General features: G+C 34.9%; 1 protein-coding gene across 3 annotated transcripts in view; it reads right to left on the bottom strand.

Annotated features, from left to right (window-relative positions):
* TTC28 (tetratricopeptide repeat domain 28) overlaps nt 1-19,313 on the bottom strand; it is a 463,353-nt gene that overhangs the window by 425,604 nt on the left and 18,436 nt on the right. For 2 of the 3 annotated variants that reach the window (XM_087828508.1, XM_087828509.1), the window contains exon 2: nt 17,974-18,252. In XM_087828508.1, coding sequence (XP_087684634.1) covers nt 17,974-18,252 — 279 coding nt within the window. Of the gene's footprint in view, nt 1-17,973; nt 18,253-19,313 lie in introns of those variants that run through there. The other variant, XM_016198630.2, reaches the window with a different exon arrangement.

Here is a 19,313-nt window from a genome sequence, read left to right as displayed (position 1 = left end):
ATGAGACCCTCCAATTCTTACCTCAAGCATTCCTAAGTCCTAAAAGATAAAACTACCAGTCTCCTCTAGTTTATCTAAATGATCTTGGTGTACATTCTTAGTGACACTTTTCCTAAAAGGGACTGTTATATGTAAATACAGTTTTACGGAGTCTATGGGGTTTTGGCAACTTCCTGCAATTATCCCTAACTAAATTATTAAAAAAACAGGAAACTTAAAAAGGTTCCCATAACTTCCTATTTGATCTCATGGGCATCTTCCAAATTCTAAATCTTACAAGGGGCCTCAGTAATCTTCCCCATGAAAAATTTAGAGCAAATCTGCAAGAACTCCTAAAATCTTCAGCAATGATGCAAAATATTTGCTTATGCAATAAATTAGCAGGATCAATGAACCTTTCCAAAACAATTATAGAAATTATTATTTACTTTAATTTTCAATTAAAGGACATTTATAAAATGCTTTCAGTAACTTCCATGCCCACTTAAAGTAAACCCACTACTTTCAGAAACAATACAGTCACAAAGCATCTTTTGATATATAAATTTTCAGTATCTTGATTATGCTCATGCCCAATGATAATGGACCAATGAGGTATACTATGGCTTCCAAGTTGCCACACTCTCGTTTATTCTTCCATCACTCATCACTCCTCCTCAACCTCCTTAGCTTGTTGTTTGTCTTCTCCCTGACCTATGAATAGTAGAGCACCTCCAGATTCAGTCCTTAGACCTCTTCTCTTTTCTACCTTCATTCCCTCAGTAATTACACCTAGTATCATAGTTTCAAAGACAAATTTATATTTCCAATTCATACCTCCCTCTAAAACTCCAGACACATATTTGACTGTCTACTCAACATTTCACTTGGATGACTTTTGGGTATTTTAAACTTAACATGTCCGAAACTGAACTCCTGATCTTCCCCATTTAACTCCAACCATAACCTTCTCCATCTCAGTTGATGGCAAAACTATCCTTGCAGTTGCTAAGGCAAAATACCTTGAAATCATCCTTTACTTCCTCCAAACTGTCAGAAAATACTGTTGGTACTATTCTGAAATGAATCCAGAACCTGGATATACCTGCATATACATCACTATCTCCACACTAGCAGCATCAATTCTCACATGGATTACTGCAATGGCCTCCTAACAGGTCTCTGTGCCCTTATTCTTACCCTACCACAGTTCAATCTCAGCAAAGCACCAGGATAATATTCTTAAAAGGTAAGTTAGATTATCATTTCCTTGCTCAAAACTCTCTAATGGCTCCACATTTCCCAAGTAAAAACCAGAGTTCTTATAATGGCTTACAATGACCTACATGATCTGGGCTCCCTAATGTCCTATTACTTTCCCCTTTGTTCATTCTGTTCTAGCCATGTGAAATTCCTTCTTCAAATGAGACAAGTGCCCTCCTGCGAAGGGGCCGTTGCTTTAGCTGTTCCCTCTGCTTAGAAGGCTCTTCCTCCAGATAACTTCATGGTTAACTTCCTCATTTCCTTTACCTCTTTGCGTAAATATTATGTTTTGCATAAAACCTACCCTCATTCCCACCTATCTTATCAACACTACCTTTGCTTTGCTTCTTTTTGTTTTTTACAGCACTTATCACTTTCTAATGTACCATATATATTTTTTATTAGTGTTTATTTCTCTCTTGCCCATTAAAAGCTCCATCTCAGTTTTTCTTTTGGTTTACAGATGTATCCCAAGTGGCTACAACACAGGAAGTATAATGGACTACAACCGCTAAGAGCCATAAGGCCCTATTCTTTTTTGTTCAATCTAGCCTAACATGTAGATTATAAGATCTACTGGCCCTGCAAATAATGACAAGCCTTGCAAATGACAGCTTCAAGCTATTGTCCTAAGAAAATAAAAATATGAATCTTATCCAAAATGGACCATAACCCACTGCAAGTTTTTGGTCTATACATAATATTGAGAGTATATTGAGTAGAACTAAAGTTCAAAGCTTCAAAGTGATTTTGATGAATTTATGAAATGGTATATTAAAAAAGACCCTTAATATCTACCTGTCAGCACCTATATCTTTGTCACAGAGGACTAAAACCAGTTTTAAGTGTCCTTTGGTGCTTCCTGAAGAAGCTCTGAAATCAGTATTCCCAATCAGAATTTCCTAAAATTTCACTAACAAAATACACTATTTTTTTTTTTTAATATATCTTTATTGATTTCAGAGAGAGGAAAGGAGAGGGAGAGAGAGAGAGAGAAACATCAATGATGAGAGTCATTGATCGAGCCTGCAACCCGGGCATGTGCCCTGACCGGGAATCAAAGCCCGATCGCCTGGATCCTAGGTCGCCACTCAACTGCTGAGCCACGCCCGGCTGGGCAAAATGCATTATTAATACAACTCCCATACACCCTCTACAGCAGAAAACCTTTGTAAGTGGCATCTTTCTGTTTCTGCATTAAGTATTTTTATTTAAAATATCTCAAGTTGCCCTAGCCAGTTTGACTCAGGGTTAGAGCATCGGCCCACAGGCTGATAGGTCCTGGGTTCAATTCCCACCAAGGGCACATACCTTGGTTGCAGACTGGATCCCTGGCCCCCATCGGGGCCCATCCGGGAGGCAACCAATTAATGTATCTCTCTCATATCGATGTTTCGCTCTCTCTCCCCCTTCTACTCTCTCTGAAAAGCAATGGAAAAAATACCCTCGGGTGAGGATTAAAATAAAATAAAATATCTCAAGTCTACACAAATCCAGCATTCATCTAGAATATTTGTTGAGCACGTACTATGTGCCAGGCAGCAAACTGGGCCTGGAGCACGTAAGTGAACAAAGACAAAGTCCCTGCCCTCAGGAAGCTCACAGTCTAGGGATACAGACAAAACTAACAGCTAAAACACAGTGTGATTAGTCAGTACCTAGTGTAGGGATAAGGATAGAGTATTATGGGAGCAAACAGAGGGACTCTCACAAAGAACCTGTAAATGTCCAACTGCTTCACTGTTAAAAAAATTTTTAATTTTCACACTTTAGAGAATACTGTTGTGGTATGCTAATACAAAAAAACAAAACAAAACAAAAAACCCTTAAGGATAAATGGGACGCAGGGTAAAATATTAAGAATAACATTCCTTTTGATGTCCACTCATCCAATTTCTTTGAAGATGGCTAACCCTAACTCTCTGAAGTAGAACTCTTTAATTAGATAAGGAAACATGAAGTTCTCTAAGATCTGGGAAAAAAATTGCCATAAATTGAGAATCACTGAAGCAGCAAGCCACTGTTAGAATTTAAGTGTATCTTATCCCATAGTACTTCACGGCAGAAACAAAGGCTGAAACTCATTGCCAAAATAAGTTTAAAGTAAGATTCAATTTATTAATTTTCCAATCTGTTCATTATTTTTAGAAAAAAAATCTATAACATAGCATAAGATAGTACAATATAGTATAAAGTGAGATACCCCTATATATATATATATAAAATAATCCCTAGATATCATTATACTCTAAGACCTGAAATAGATAGAATCCTCTCTTTGAAGAATAAAAACTCTTAAACACAAGAGAACACAATACTATGGGAAAAGGAAAGTTAAAATATCTCTTGAAACCTTCAGTATCTGATCAGTGAGAAGGGAAGTCTCTGCATGTTAAATCAAGTCACTAATCACTAACAGACTTGCACTGCTGTTTAAGCTTGCCCAAGCACATAATCTTCTTAGTATACTACTGCCTCCTGGGGGTTATAGAACATTACTACTCTTCTGAAAATCATTGGTGTACACAGAAAATACAGATATTATTTTCTACTAAAAACACAATGCAAAAAGGTACATGTCACACAGACAATAGTGTGATAAAGGCCTGGGGGGGGGCAGGGTGGAGGGGATCAATGGGGGCAAAGGGGAACATTTGTAATACTTTTAACAATAAAAATAAATTAAAACATTTTTAAAAAAAGGTCCATGTCAAATAACAGTAGGCGTTTCCTAAATAATCTCTCTTAAAAAGTGTCATATTTATTTCTATCTGAATAATTAGGAACAAATTATATAATAAAATTTAATTATAGAAAGTGGTTGTTAATATGATTAAGAACATCAGGGCTATATAGCATTTTGCATTTTCAAAGCACTTAGCCAACATTAAACAATTAATCTTTACAGCATTCTTGAGGTCAATATAACCACCATCTTTTTAAAGAAAAGTAAAAAACAAGGTTACATGAAGTATTAGAAATTCAAGAACTAGTCAGTTACTAATCAGCAAAGTGCTGCAGAATGGCTTCATGTGAACTATGAAGCACTAATACATTAATTCAACTCTCATACCCCATGACCTACCTCTAAGAGAAATTACTCACTCTTTTATCTGTGGCCCAGAGCATTTTATACATCCCTCTATGATAAGACTTAACATTTTTATATTATAGTTATTTAACTATCCATCTTCCACAGGACTTGGCACAGTCTCTAGCACAAAGCAAGAAACAACAACAAATCATTCAGTCATTGGTCCAACTATTAAACATTTACTACAAGTCAGGCACTGTTCTGAACACAGGGAATACAGTGGTGAAAAAGAAGGTCAAGCTCCCTCCCCCTGTTCTCATGGAGCATACATTCTAGTAGGCAAAGCAGATAATGAAAAAAAAACAAAACACCAACATTGAAATACAAAACTATCAGGTAGAAAGAAAAGCTACAGAGAAAATTAAAATAGGGCAATGTGACTATGGATGGTTAAGTAGTTACATTAGATTAAGCAGTGATATTCAAGCTGATATTTGAATGTAAGGAAGAACCAGCCATAACTATACGTGGAAAAGATAGACAATTCCAGGTGGCAAATGCAAAAGACTCAAAGTGGACAAGAAAAGCAAATAATTGAGGAACGGGGGGGGGGGGGGGGGACTGTGGGTAGAGTACAGTGGGCCAATGAGTGAGTGATAAAAGATGAATTCCAAGAGGTAGGCAGGGGCCAGATCAGGATGTTCCTGGGCCATGATAAGAATTTTAATCTAAGTGAGATAGGAAGTTATTTAAAGTTACATAATAAGTACTTGCCAATTTGAATTGCTACATTTGCATAGTAGGTAGCACTAAAAGGAAAATTAATACTGAGAAAAGAAAATTACTATGCTATTGGTTTGGGAACCTTTCTGTTTTAATTAAATTCTTTTTAGTGAAGTTATTTTATAATTAAATCTTCAGACTAAAATATAAAATAGCAGTGTCTACTAACATTTTAATAGAAGTTAGAATAATTAGATTTTGACAGTCATTACTTGAAGAAATTGAAGAGCTCCTGCATTAAAACCTGTACATTACAAATGACTATACTAGGATCTTATGCTAATGACTTATTAATTTTGCAAGGCCTAAGATATCTCCTAATACAGCTTATGATGAGTGCCAGACAGACATCTGGAGAGGACGTTCCTGAGTAAAATTATGGAAATGTCATTAAACAAAACAAATCTCTTCCTAATACCAGAGAAACCAGAATGAAATAATTAATATACATTTAAAATCAAATCTACTTCTCACCACATTAACTGAACAAAATATAGCAACAGCCTAAAACTTCAGAGCAGGTTTATATTTCACATGAGATGATACAAGTGCTGCAGAAGCCTCCAGGCAAATAGCAAGCTATAACACCAAGATTCAGTTAATTTAACCCCACAAATAGTCATTGCAGAGAAACTATCATCATTTGTTCACTGTAGGAGCAGGTTTCTGAACATGTAATGTATTAAACTTCTCTACCTTTTTAATGTATTTTTATAATAACAGAAATTTAAAACAAAAAATGTATTGCCTGGCCAGTGTGGCTCAGTGTTGAGCACCAACCTATGATCCAGGAGATCTTGGTTTGGTTCCCAGTGAGGGCACATGCCCGGGTTGGGGGCTCGATCCCCAGCAGCAGACGTGTAGGAGGCAGCCGATCAATGAATCAATCTCATCATTGATGTTTCTATCTCTCTCTCCCTCTTCCTTCCTCTCTCTGAAGTCAATAAAAACATATTAAAAATTTATTGATTTTTTGAGAGGCAGAGAGAAAGACATCAATTTGTTGTTCCACTTATTTATGCATTCACTGGTTGCTTCTTATTTGTACCCTGATCAGAGATAAAACCTCCAACCTTGGTGTATCAGGACAATGCTCTAACCAACTGAGCTACCAGCTAGAGCTTATAATAAAAATGACAGTATAATTAAATTTTCTTAGCCTTTTTAAAAATTATGTTTAAGGACATATACCTCAATAATACATTATTTAAAAGAATAAAATCTGATGTGGAGTATGGTAAAGTAAATGTAGGGAACAGAACCAGGAAAGCACTTAACATTCTTTCCTCTTATAATATTTATCATTATACTTGAAAATTTTTACTCTCTTTCAGAAATGCACATATACTTACCCAACCCATCAAACTACTAAAAGCCACATAATGTAGAATAGTCTCAACTGTAAGTTAAACACAAGAGGGCGCACAAGTCTGGGAAATTAAAAAGCCAAATGCAAGGTGCACTTTATTCAACAATTTGTAGCTCTTAATGCATGGCATGGTCACATGGATATTTATAAAAGATTCCTCATGCATGTACTCTGAGTCAATTGCACTGAAAATATTTCCCTTTCTCAATACTTTCCAGAAACCAAATCACTGCTTCTCAGATAACACAAATTCTTTACTCAAACTGACTTTAAACCTAACTTTGTTTTATCATTGACAAAAATTATGACTTTTTTTCATCTTCACCCGACGATACTTTTTCCATTGCTTTTCAGAGTGGAAGGGAGAGAGAGAAAGAGAGAGGGAAATATCGATATGAGAGAGATATATCAACTGGTTGCCTCCTGCACGCACCCCAACCAGGGCCAGGGATCGAGCCTACAACCAAGGTACGTGCCCTTGGTGGGAATGGAACCCGGGATCCTTCAGTCTGAGGGCCAACACTCTAACCACTGAGCCAAACCAGCCAGGGCAAGAAAAATAATGACTTTTAATCAGAAGTTTGTGCCACCTTTTAATCTAACTTCTCCTTGAAAAACCTATTAACGTTGTCTACGGCCATACCATCCTGAAAGCGCCAGATCTTGTCTGATCTCAGAAACCTATTAATTTTTTTTTTATTTTTTAGGGCTTTTTTTGTTTTGCTTATTTAAAATAACTTTACTGGGATACAATTAACATACCATAAAATTCACCCATTTAAGTGTACAGTTCAATGGTTTTTAGTATATTCACTGAGTTGTGCATGCAACCATCACCACAATTAATTTTAGAACACTTTTACCACTCCAAAAAGCAACTATTAGCAATCACTCCCAATTTCCCCCCAGCTCTCCCAGTTCTAGGAAACCACCAATCCATGGATTCTGTCTATGGATTTACCTATTCTGGACATTTCACATGAATGGAGTTATATAATATGTGGTCTTTTGTGACAATGATTTTACACCTTAGCAGAATGTTTTCAAGTTTCATCGATGTTGTAGCATTCATCGATGTTGTAGCATGTATCAGTACTTCGTTTCTTATTATGGCTGAATAATATTCCATTATAGGGATATTCACTTTATTCATCCATTCATTAGCTGATGGTCATTTAAGTTGTTTCCACTTCTTGGCTAATATAAATAACGCTGCTATGAATATTCTTGTACAAGTCTTTGTGTAGACATGTTTTCATTTCTCTTGGGTATACCTAGAAGTAGAATTGCCAGGTCATTTGGTAATTATATTTAACTGCCAAACTGGGAAAACCTACTATTTAAATGCTGGCCAACTTTTTAAATTCCTATTTTCAAATATCATTAAAACATCCATTGAATGATTAGAATCATAATTAACTTACAGGAAATAGATCTCCAACTTTTAGAAACTGATGAAAATCTGTATCATAATAATATCAGCTATTTAATTCTCAAGCAGTAAATATTCTATCCACAATGATCTAACATTCTGCCTACCTCAAGATTCACAGAATGTAATCGAGACACACACACGCATACACACACATGCAGTTCTAGGTGTGTAGCTCTGTTCAGCTTTATATAGTCCTAATGCTGGCTGTGACACATGAAATTATTCTGAATGTCAAGATTTTCACATTGTGTCCAACTTCTACAAAGAAGAGGCACCTTACATGAGGACCTGGCATGGTAGACAAAAGCACAAAAATATTACTTATCCCTTACATATTATTATGATAAGGGAACAAAATAGGGAGTATGGGCAAAGGCTGACAGTCCAGAACAAAGTATAAGGAATATATTATTTTAGTGATCAAAACTAAGGGCACAAACCAAGGAACTGACAATCAAGAACCAAAGAGTGGAAAAAATCAAGTCAATCAAGTAAGTTATTTGTAATATGAGTAGGTGGTACTGACCTGATACTATAGTCTATCTATCTGAACAGACTCCTAATATATTTCTTGCCAGGTACTTTATCCTGGACCAGAAAGGAAAGAGTGCCTATAAAGAATATCACTGGGACAATCGTTGAAATTTGAATAGGATCTGTGGATTAAATAGCAGTATTGTATCAACATTAATGTCTTGAATTTAATGGTTATGCTGCGGTTATATATCAGAGTATTCTCAATACATACTGAAGGATTTAGGGGTGATGGGACATCATGTCTGCTCTTACTCTCAAATGGTTCAGAAAATAACAATTTATTTGATGTGCAGTATATTATAAGCCAAACATGGTAAAATATTTACTTTCTTTAAATATGTTTTTATTGATTTCAGAGAGAGAAACGGAGAGAGAGAGAGAGGGAGGGAGAGAGGGAGAGGGAGAGAGAGAAAAACATCAACGATGGGAGAGTCATTGATCAGCTGCCTCCTGCACACCCCCTGCTGGGGATCGAGCCTAAAACCCTGACAGGGAATCGAACCATGATCTCCTGGATCCTAGGTCAATGCTCAACCACTGAGCCATGATGGCCGGGCCAAATATGGTAAAATTATTAACTATTGGGGGAATCTAGATGCAGGATATTCAGGAGTCCTTTGAAATAATCTCACAACTTTTCTCTATGTTTCACATTATTCCAAAATTAAAAATAGCCCTGGAAGGGCGGCTCAGTTGTTTGGAGCATCCTCTTGTGCACCAGAAGGTTGCAGGTTCAATCCCCCGTCAGGGTTCATACGAGAGGCAAAGGATCGATGTTTCTCTCTCAAATCAATGTTTCTCTCTCTCTCTCTCTCCCCCCCTAAATCAATAAAAACATATCCTCAGGTGAGGACTTTAAAAATAAAAACATGTAAGTAAATAAAATTTACAGATACTTTGACAATGGAGTGTAGTATATTTTAAAAGATATACCTAAACAAACACAAAATTATTTTAAAATCAAATTAAAAATAAAATGCTTTGACAACAGTGTACAATATATCTCAAAACTTATTTAAACTAATAAGCACATGAGGCAATTAATTCTAACTTCAGTTCTTAAAAGTCTATAGACTTCAATTAACAAGAAAAAAAAATTTTTTCCTTAAATTAAACCAAAAGGTACTCCTTCCAGAGAATTCAAATGAAGGTAATATAAAAATCCTAGAAAGTTATCTACAGGTAACTTTTAGAATATATAATGTAACAATAATTCTTTTAAAAGCCCTCTTCAAAACTAAAACATTATAATTAACATTTCTGAAATATAAGCTAATCTCCTATATGAAAAATATCACTAAATTTAATCAATGACTAGATTTACTCAAAGATTTCCAGTGTTGCTATAATAATACAAATATAAGAAGAATGTTCCAATTTTGGTAGTAGTGATACTTCAATTTCCAAAAAAGATTAATTTTATTTAGGTAAGCTGGTCATCTACTATTTTTTGGAAAAACTATTTTTTTGTCACTGTCTTCTGAAATTGCTTTCATAACTTCTAATCTGAAAGTTTTTGAGACTACTGAAAAATTCTTTTATGAAATGACTGTAAATCTCTAGAATCATTTTCTCTTTTCATTAACATAAAAAAATGCCATCAAACTTTTATTACAAGAGACAAGACAAATAGAAACCTTTAAAAGTTGAATGTCCTAATACACTTTAAATAATATCACCCACAAAGAGTATCTCTACAATTTAATCAACTTTCAAGTATAAATGACAACAAAACTTGTACTTCATTTAAAACAATGCATTCACATTCCTTAGTGATAAATACGTATCATCTTAGAGCTGAAAGTGAAAGTTGTTACTTACCATGTTTATAACTTGGTCATTAGAACATTCTTAAAATGAATTATGACTGAGAATTTAAATAACTGAGCTCCCATTTCCTGAATTTCGTTTACAACAAGATTTCTCTTCTTGCCAGACTTCCTGAATCATTTCCTAAAGACAAAGCACCCAACTCAAAGTAGTTGGTTCTACCCCACAAAAGCCTGGTTTCCAAGGAGATGCTGTAGACTCTGCATTACCTCAGGCTCACATTTATGAGAAAAATTCCTCTCAGTAAAAAACTGTGATTTTCATCTCAAATCAACAACAGTAAAATAAAAACTAAATGTATAAATAAGTAAGCAATGACCAGTGAGCTTAAGAGAGACTCACATCAACATCAAATAGGGAAAGCTACCAATCAAATGGTGGCCAACTAGAAAATGTACTTTTGTTGTCGTCTCTGTAGTCTTTTCTTGAATAACAAAGAAACAAAGACTACTTTGTGCTTCCATACATGTACCCAAAAAGATAGAAACCTTTCAACCACTTTTACCTCATCTCTTATTATAGATTTTTATCTTCTCCCTAAATCAAAAATATTATACTGGCATATTCATAATATGGACTATTATATAGCTAATAAAAATAGGCATATAAATTAACAAAGAAAAATAAACACACTACAAATATAACATTTAAAAAGTATCCTTTTTGTTTAAAAAGTACATAGGTATGTGTGTGAGCACATATGTACATTTGTGTAGAGTTGTAGGTCTCAAAAAATACTCAGGTTAAAAAAAAGAGGAACATCTATAATACTTTCAACAATGAAGATAAATTTTTATTTTTATTTTATATATATATATTTTAATATGTCTTTATTGATTTCAGAGAGAGGAAAAGAGAGGGAGGGAGAGAGAGAGAAACGTCAATGATGAGAGAGTCATTGATCAGCTGCCTCCTGCACGCCCCCAACTGGGGATCGAGCCCGCAGCCTGGGCATGTGCCCTGACCGGGAATCGAACCCCGATTGCCTGCATCCTAGGTCGATGCTCAACTGCTGAGCCACGCCCAGCCAAGCAAGATAAATTTTTAAAAATACTCAGATTGGACAAAAACAGTTAACTCTAAGACTAGAATGGGGGGTGGGGAAAGGGGTGAGCAGTAAATGAAAGGAATATAATTTTTATTGTTTGAGATTTTTCCAAAAGGAATTAAGAATATAATTTTGAAATTAAAAAATTATATGTGGATGTGCATGTACAATTAATAGATTGACCCAAAACACCTGAAACAGTTTCAAAGGCATACAAATAATAAGCCTATCGTAAAATCATGTATTTAAGACACGATCATCTATATTAATAACAAGAAACCATTTACTCCCAAAGATAAATTGGTAATAATACTTGTTTTGGTAATTCAATTTGTAATATTAAAAGAAGTAACAGCTGGCTGTGATGAATTTTGCTCATGGTAGAATATAGAGTTTCACTTAAATTTAAGGGAAGCATCACATTCCTGCATATAAAAATTCCCCTTTCCTGCTTATCCCCCCAACTGTCTATAGAAACTTCTGAATAACTAAATTCTCACCACCTTAAAAACAAGAATAAAATTATGCAAAAGAATTAAATAAGAAAGATAGTGAACTTTATTGTAAGTATTTATTACAAATTTAGTACTTGACTTATAACTTTTATTTTAATGTCATAAGGCAGAGATGTTAAGAAAATGTGGAGTCACGTAAATAGTTTCTAATCCTGATTTTTTCTTACTCTCTAACTCTGTGCAAACTAAAATTTCCCTGAATGTCATCTTACCTATGAAACAGAGACAGCACCACCTATAACAGATGATTGTAATGAGGATCAGTGGAAATTAAACATACTCATAACCTTTAACTAGATTGACCATATATTAAACATGTCATCCCTCTAGTTAAAATCTTCCAATGATATCCCATCAGTCTTTGAATAAAATATTATCTGCTTACAGTGGCTTAAAAGGCACTACATAACTGGCTCCTGCCCTCCTCAACAATCTCATCTCCTACCATCTTCTTTTCACTTACTCAATGTGCTCCACTGGCCTCTGGGATATTTTCTTCAATTAGCCAAGTTCAAACTAGCTGTTAATTCTGCCTACAATGCACTTTGCCCAGATCTTCATTTTGTTCTTTCAGGTCTCAACTAAATCCTCTCCTCCCATAAACTCTCTTCTAACTCTGTTATTCTCTTATTATTATTCTTCCCTTTAGTCTGTTTTAAATTGTCTTCAGAACACTTATCACTTTTCAGTTTTCCTATGTATTTATAACTTTATCTTCTGCTTTTCCTCACTGGAATATTATTTGTAACTTTATTCCACCTTGCTCTTTGCTGAATCACTAAGGTTTAGAACAGGCCCTAGCACTTAGAAATGCACAATAAATAAATTCATTTCTTGTTGAAGGAATGAATTGAAATTGTGAAAAGTACATATACCGAAAAAGTGTGTAAGGAATGCACACTATTAAGATTATCTACAAATATGCAGCTTAAAAACATTATTTTGTGCATTTCTGTTAAGCTCCAAGGCATTTAAAACACTTTGTTTACCTGTAATGACAAAAGGTAAATAAGCTGCAACTCAGACTTTGGTTTATATAATAGGAAACTGAAATTAAATCGTCTCATCATATAGAGATGTCAGTGTTAAAACTTTAAAGAATTCTGAACTCTTAAGATTTCTTAATTATTGAATTCCTTTGTTCAGTATAGTATTCTGATTAAGGAAAAATTCCGTGTTTTTTTAATCCTGACCTGAGGATATCTTGTATTGATTTGAGTGAGAGAGGGAGGGAGGAGGAGAGAAAGAGAGAGAGATTGAGAGAAACATTGATGTGACAGAAACATCAACCAGCTGCCCCCGTATGCACCCCAACAGGGGATCCAACCCACAAACTAGGTATGGTGTCCTGACCGGGAATCAAACACACAACCTTAACTTTTTGGTATATGGGATGACACTCCAACCAACTGAGCCACCTGGCTAGGACAGGAAAAATTCTTTAGAATTAGACAGACCTAGTTAAAGTCCAACTCTCCCAGTTTCTTGCTGGATGTCCTGGACAACTTATTTAATCTCTCACCAAGTATAAGTGTTCTCTATTGTAAAGTTGGAATAATAATAATATCTACTCCATAAGATTATTGTGAATATAAAACTGCTATCACAAATAAAAGGATTCAGGTGATCCTTCAATAAATAAGCATTCGATAAGAGCTATTATATTTTGTTACTATTATAATATAGGTAAGCCAAAATAAAACATGCAGCCAAGACTTTTTTTTATTTTTTTCTTATATATAACTCTGTCATCAGGTATAATACCTGACAAATAAGGTATAATACTCTGTCATCAAGTATTATACCCGATGACAGAATTCTGTCATCAGGAAGAATCAATGAATGAGAACATGGGAAGAGCTTTATATCCATGAAGAGAGGTATTTATTGTGTGCTTTAAAATTTATGGGAAAGTCCCCCTGTGAAATCTTTCCTTCTATGGTGTTATACCATATGAAAATCTACCATTCCTTTGGGTTTCTCCTCTTATGGTACCCTAGAAGAATATAACTATTTCTGTAACTCATAATTCACACTAAAATGATAGTAACTACTTCACAACTGACTTGTCTGAAAAGATGTGATTCAAGAAAATTTCAGAACAGAAAAATAAAGGGTAAAAAATGTCAAACTGAAATAGATACAACTAAAAAGAGCTATCTTCTAGAAATGATAGTACGTGAATATGTACCATACTATGTATATGAACTGACGAAGAATACTGAGGTAAACTACAAAGATGACCACAAATTCTTCCCTTCAATATGCCCTTGGGTAATCCCCTCCTATAGTGGTTCTGAGCTTGGCCATGTGATATGCTCTAGCCAATGAGACAATAACAAATGTGATACAGACTCAAAAAATGCTTAGGCATTGGTGCTTCCACTCTCTTGCAGTTCTTGGAATCCTACAACTGTCATATGCCCAGGAAAACCTGCTGATGATAAAAGACACATGTGGCCCAGCTGCTGCTGTTCCACTAGCCAACAGCGTATCAACTGTCAGAAATGTGACTGAAACTGCCTTAGATGATCCAACCACCAGTCAAACCTCTAGCTGACCTCAAACACATGAGCACGTCCAGAAGAAATCAGATGGGTCAACCCAGACCAGAAGAACCACCTGAGTGACATACAGAATCTTAAGCTAAATAAATGGTTGTTACTTTAAGTGACCAAGTTTTGGAGTGATTTGTTACAGAAAAAAGCTAGCAGATACAAATACAAATCATCAATACATTCCCATTTTTCCCTAAATCATGGAGAAGAGGTAGAACACAAAAACAATGAACAAAAAGTCAATATGCTTAATTTTTTAAAAACCAATTAAATACTGTTACCAGAGAAGACAGTAGCAGAATTATGCTTACCTATAGCAAATACCTAACAGATATTTACTGAATTGAATAAATGAAATATAGCCACATATGAAAGAGCAATAGAATCTGATAAGTTATTCTCAAGAGTATATGTACTATATATGAGGTAAAAAAAGTAATAATTATTCCACCCTCGCTAGTGTGGCTCAGTTAGTTGAGCATCATCCAGTGCACTGAAAGGTTGTTGGTTCGATTCCCAGTGAGGGCACATGCCCGGGTTGTGGGCTCAATCCCCAACTGGGGTGTGCAGGAGGCAGTGATCAACGTTATGCTCTCACGTCGATGTTTCTCTTGTCTCTCTCTTCCTCTCTCCCTAGAAAACAACAAACTATTCTTTTAAAAATAAATAAATAAATAAATATAATCATTCCTCTTCTCTCTGCAACAGATATATATTAATGAAATATTTTATTCATTCTAGCACCATACTTTTTACAGTGATCAGCAAAAATTAAAAGGATTCAGAAGATTACTGAAATTATTATAAGGGGAAGAAAATTTCTCAAAGACTGGGAAGTCTGACTAAAAATTATGTGTGTATAAATACAGAAAAATTACTAATATCATGATGATCATTATCATTAATGAGCATCATGTATTAAGTAACCTGTATATGAAAAACAGTGCTAAGTACCTAAAATTATTTTATTAAATCCTCAATACAACCATTCAAGGCTTATAATGTTAATCCAGTCTACAAATGGGAAAACTAAGGCTTATAGAGGCAAAGTAACATGTAAGGGGGGGAAAAAACCTAGGTGCAACTCCAAAGAACCAGCAGCCTTCGCTTGGCATGTATCTTGTTTCAATATACATGAATTTCAGTTACCAGAGTTAAATAACACCTGCTCCCTAATAACTCAGTTCAAATTTCAGTTACCATAGTATATTAACTGTGAATAAACACATAAAGTACAAACTCTGCTGCTAGCTCTTCAGTACACAATCATTTTGTAATTAACAGATGTGCATCATGATTAGTGACCAATCACAACACTTGTTTTAAAGTCTGTCGGTGATTGGTCACTGCACATCTGTTATTCAGCTCAGTGATAAACCCATTTTATAAAAATTGATTTTTGAAAGAGATAATTGACCAATAAAGATGAATGCAGCAAAAAAAATAAAAAATTATAATGCTGAAGGTCAAAGTCAAATCAAATGTAAAAGAAGTTACATAATAGCTGACAGTGGAAATGCTGACACACCATATGAGAGATTCAGTCAGAAGAACTTAGTGAAGATGAAGTTATCAGCATAAATGAGGAAAGTAGTTGTGAAAAAAGACTAAAAATAGTCCAGATAAAGTGATGCTAGCAGAAATTTTGGAATTTAGGAATTTTCAGTGATTAAAATGTTGGAAGTTGAGCCCTGGCCGGTATTGCTCAGTGGTTAGAGCATTGACCTGCATAATGAAGGGTCATGGGTTCAATTCCTGATCAAGGTCACATATCTGGGTTGCCGGTTTGATCCCTGCCCCTGGTCCGGGTATGTGAGGGAAGCAACCAGCTGATGGTCTCTCTCACATCGATGTTTCTCCTCCCCCAGCCCCAAGCTCTCTAAAGAGCAATACAAAAAAAACATCCTTGGGTGAGGATAAGTTAAATATATCTATGTATAGCTACCAGAGATATAAAAGGATCTTGCATCATGATAAAAGGATCAATTCATCAGGACATAATAATAAAAGTATATATGTTAATAATAGAGCTTCAAAAAACATGAAGCAAAAATTGACAATATTAAAGGGATGGATAAACAGCCAATTCCAAAATCTTAGCTAGAGATTTTAATTTCTTATTCCAGGAACTGATGAAATAACTAGGAAAAAAAAAGTCAGTAAAGACATAGAAGACATGAACAACACTATCAATCACCTTAACTTAATTGATAAGTGAACCACAGGCTTTAAAAAAAAAAGAGAGAGAAGATACATGCCAATCCATGCTAGAACAATTTACTAATTAATCAAATTTTTTTAAACAGTCACAAGCATAGCTATTATATACCAAACACCTACTATGTACAAGTAACAAATTATCTAACTCTTTAAAAACCTTACAAGATAGGTATTATCTCATTTATCGAACCCTAGAGAGGTTCAAGAGATTTACCCAAAGCCATATTGTCATTAATAGAAGAAAAAGAATTTGAACCCAGGTCTGTCCTTTGAAAGCAGCATTCTAACTCCCAAATGTTGTCATGTAACCATTTTTTTAAAAAGATTTTGTTTCATTTTCAATGACTATAGTGATAAAAGAACTCCATTAGGGAATTACAAAATACTAAACAGTTCTTGAGGCAGTGGCAATACTGGAAATTCCACTAAATGAGGCCAAAAATACCTACCAGAGTTGAAGTATAAAGTAATATGACTGTCACATATCATTAAGACAGTAAGAATCTTTTTTAAATCTCTAGAAAATAGCCATTAACCTTTGTTAACCCAACAGAAATCCAAGAATGGGACCAAATGGTTTTGCATTCAATAAAAAATATCTCAAACATTTCAATCAAAGCTTAAAAAGTCACTTCTAAAATAAACTGGGGGTTAGGCAGTAAATAGGCACACTGAAAATTAGATATATTTACAAAACAAAGAGAACGCAATCCTTAAACTATTCAAGGGAATACAGATAATTGCAATAATTTATTAGAAAAAGAAGTTTCTCTGATTAAAAACCATTCTGAAAATAAGCAGTTACTGACAGGGAATAATTAAATCAAAGGAAAGAAAAATGATTATCTTACTCCATCTAAAACAGAGGTGGGGAACCTTTTTTCTACCAAGGGCCATTTGGATATTTACAACATCATTCTCCAGCCATATAAAATTATCAATTTAAAAATGAGCCTGCTATATTTGGTCAAACATTTAATTAACTCACCCCTAATGTGATGGCTGGAACTTTGGTTATCTTGGCAGGGCCAGACCAAAAGATTTTTCGGGCCATATATGGCCCTCAGGCCAGATGTTCCCCACCCCTGATCTAAAGCATCTCTGCAAAAATAAAAATATGTCCAAAAACTACTAAATAACTAGAATGTATCCTATCAAAAAGCTGAATGAAAAAATTCAAATCTCAAACATACAGGAAAAGAATTAAACTTGGGCATAGAAAGCATACTTCCAAAGCATAAAATGGAAGCCATTCACTAGTGTACCAACTCAATAAAGCCATTCTACATTTTGCCAAAGCATAGACTATTGAGGTATTAATAACTGCCCTGAGTCAATAAAATATTACATTAAAATTAAAAATCAGCACAAAAGATTCTATGAAAGTAAATAAAATTTCTACCTTAGGCCATTTGGGATTGAGAAGTCGAGCTTTGATTGCATCATCCAGGGCCTTGTCATACTGCTGAATTTTCATATATGCTGCAGATCTATTGCTGTATAAAATGCAATTCTGAGGGTCAACAGCCAGAGCTTCATTGTACAAAACAATAGCTGTGTGGAAATCTCCATCATGACAGGCCTGGTTACTCTGACGAACTTTCTCAACAAATTCAGCTTTGCTCAGCACTGGACCATCAGGACTTCTCTGGCCAATAGTCTTAGCACCAAAGAGAGGAATCTACAAACAAAGAAACTTTGTGTGAGAAAGTTCTGATAATCCAGAGGGGTTCCTTGTCTGAACTTCAAGAGAACATGAACATTCTTCATGGTCTAATTTATATTATAGTTAACTTTTGTGCCCTGAAAGACAATAAGCTTTCCAAGAAGCAGCCAACATAGTGCCTTGAGTGCATATGTATATATGTATGTGTATGCATAGTTATAAACTTACATATTTATACTTATATATGTATATATATTTTGATTGAGAGAATGAATGAGTGCAAGAGTACTCAATTTAAAGTTATACTAAGGGAGCCCTAGCCGGTGTTGCTCAGTGGTTAGAGCATCAGCCAATGCACCAAAGGGTGATGGGTTCGATTCTTAATCAAGAGCATGTACCTGGGTTGCAGGTTCAATCCCTAGGCAGCCAGGGCGCATGCAAGAGGCAACAAACCGATGTGTCTCTGCTAAGATTATGGACTATTTTTCTTTTCTTTTTTTTAAATATGTTTTTATTGATTTCAGAAAGAGAAGCTAGAGGGAAAGAGAGATAGAAACATTAATGATGAGAGTCATAGATCAGCTGCCTCCTGCACACAGCCTACTGGAGATTGAGCCTGAAACGTAGGCAGGTGCGCTGACACAGAATTGAAACGTGACCTCCTGGTTCATTGGTCAATGCTCAACCACTGAGCCATGCTGGCCATGCTATTTTTATTTTCTTAAAATTTCCTCTTATCTAAATATTAGGAAATGAGTATATGTTAGTTTTAAAATAAAAAATAAAATTTAATGTACCAATGAATATTTTTAGACTGGCAAATTTGGTAACTGTAATTTGGCTACTACCATGGAATTTCTAAGACAAAACCAGTTTTAGAGATCACCAAAAAGAAAAGAAAAATCTGCTAGAAATTATATCTTGGCAATTTAATTTCTGATTTTTATGATTTTTCCAACTCACTAAATTTTCTATGACTTTATAGCAGTGACCTTAAAACCAAAAGGAGTGACTCAGTCAAATGTTATTCATTTTTAAAACATGAAAATTATGAACTACATTAGACTACTAACAGA

The sequence above is a fragment of the Miniopterus natalensis genome, chromosome 20 (assembly GCF_054644295.1).
Source record: "Miniopterus natalensis isolate mMinNat1 chromosome 20, mMinNat1.hap1, whole genome shotgun sequence".
NCBI lineage: Eukaryota > Metazoa > Chordata > Mammalia > Chiroptera > Miniopteridae > Miniopterus > Miniopterus natalensis.
This window is presented reverse-complemented; position numbering and strand designations above follow the sequence as displayed.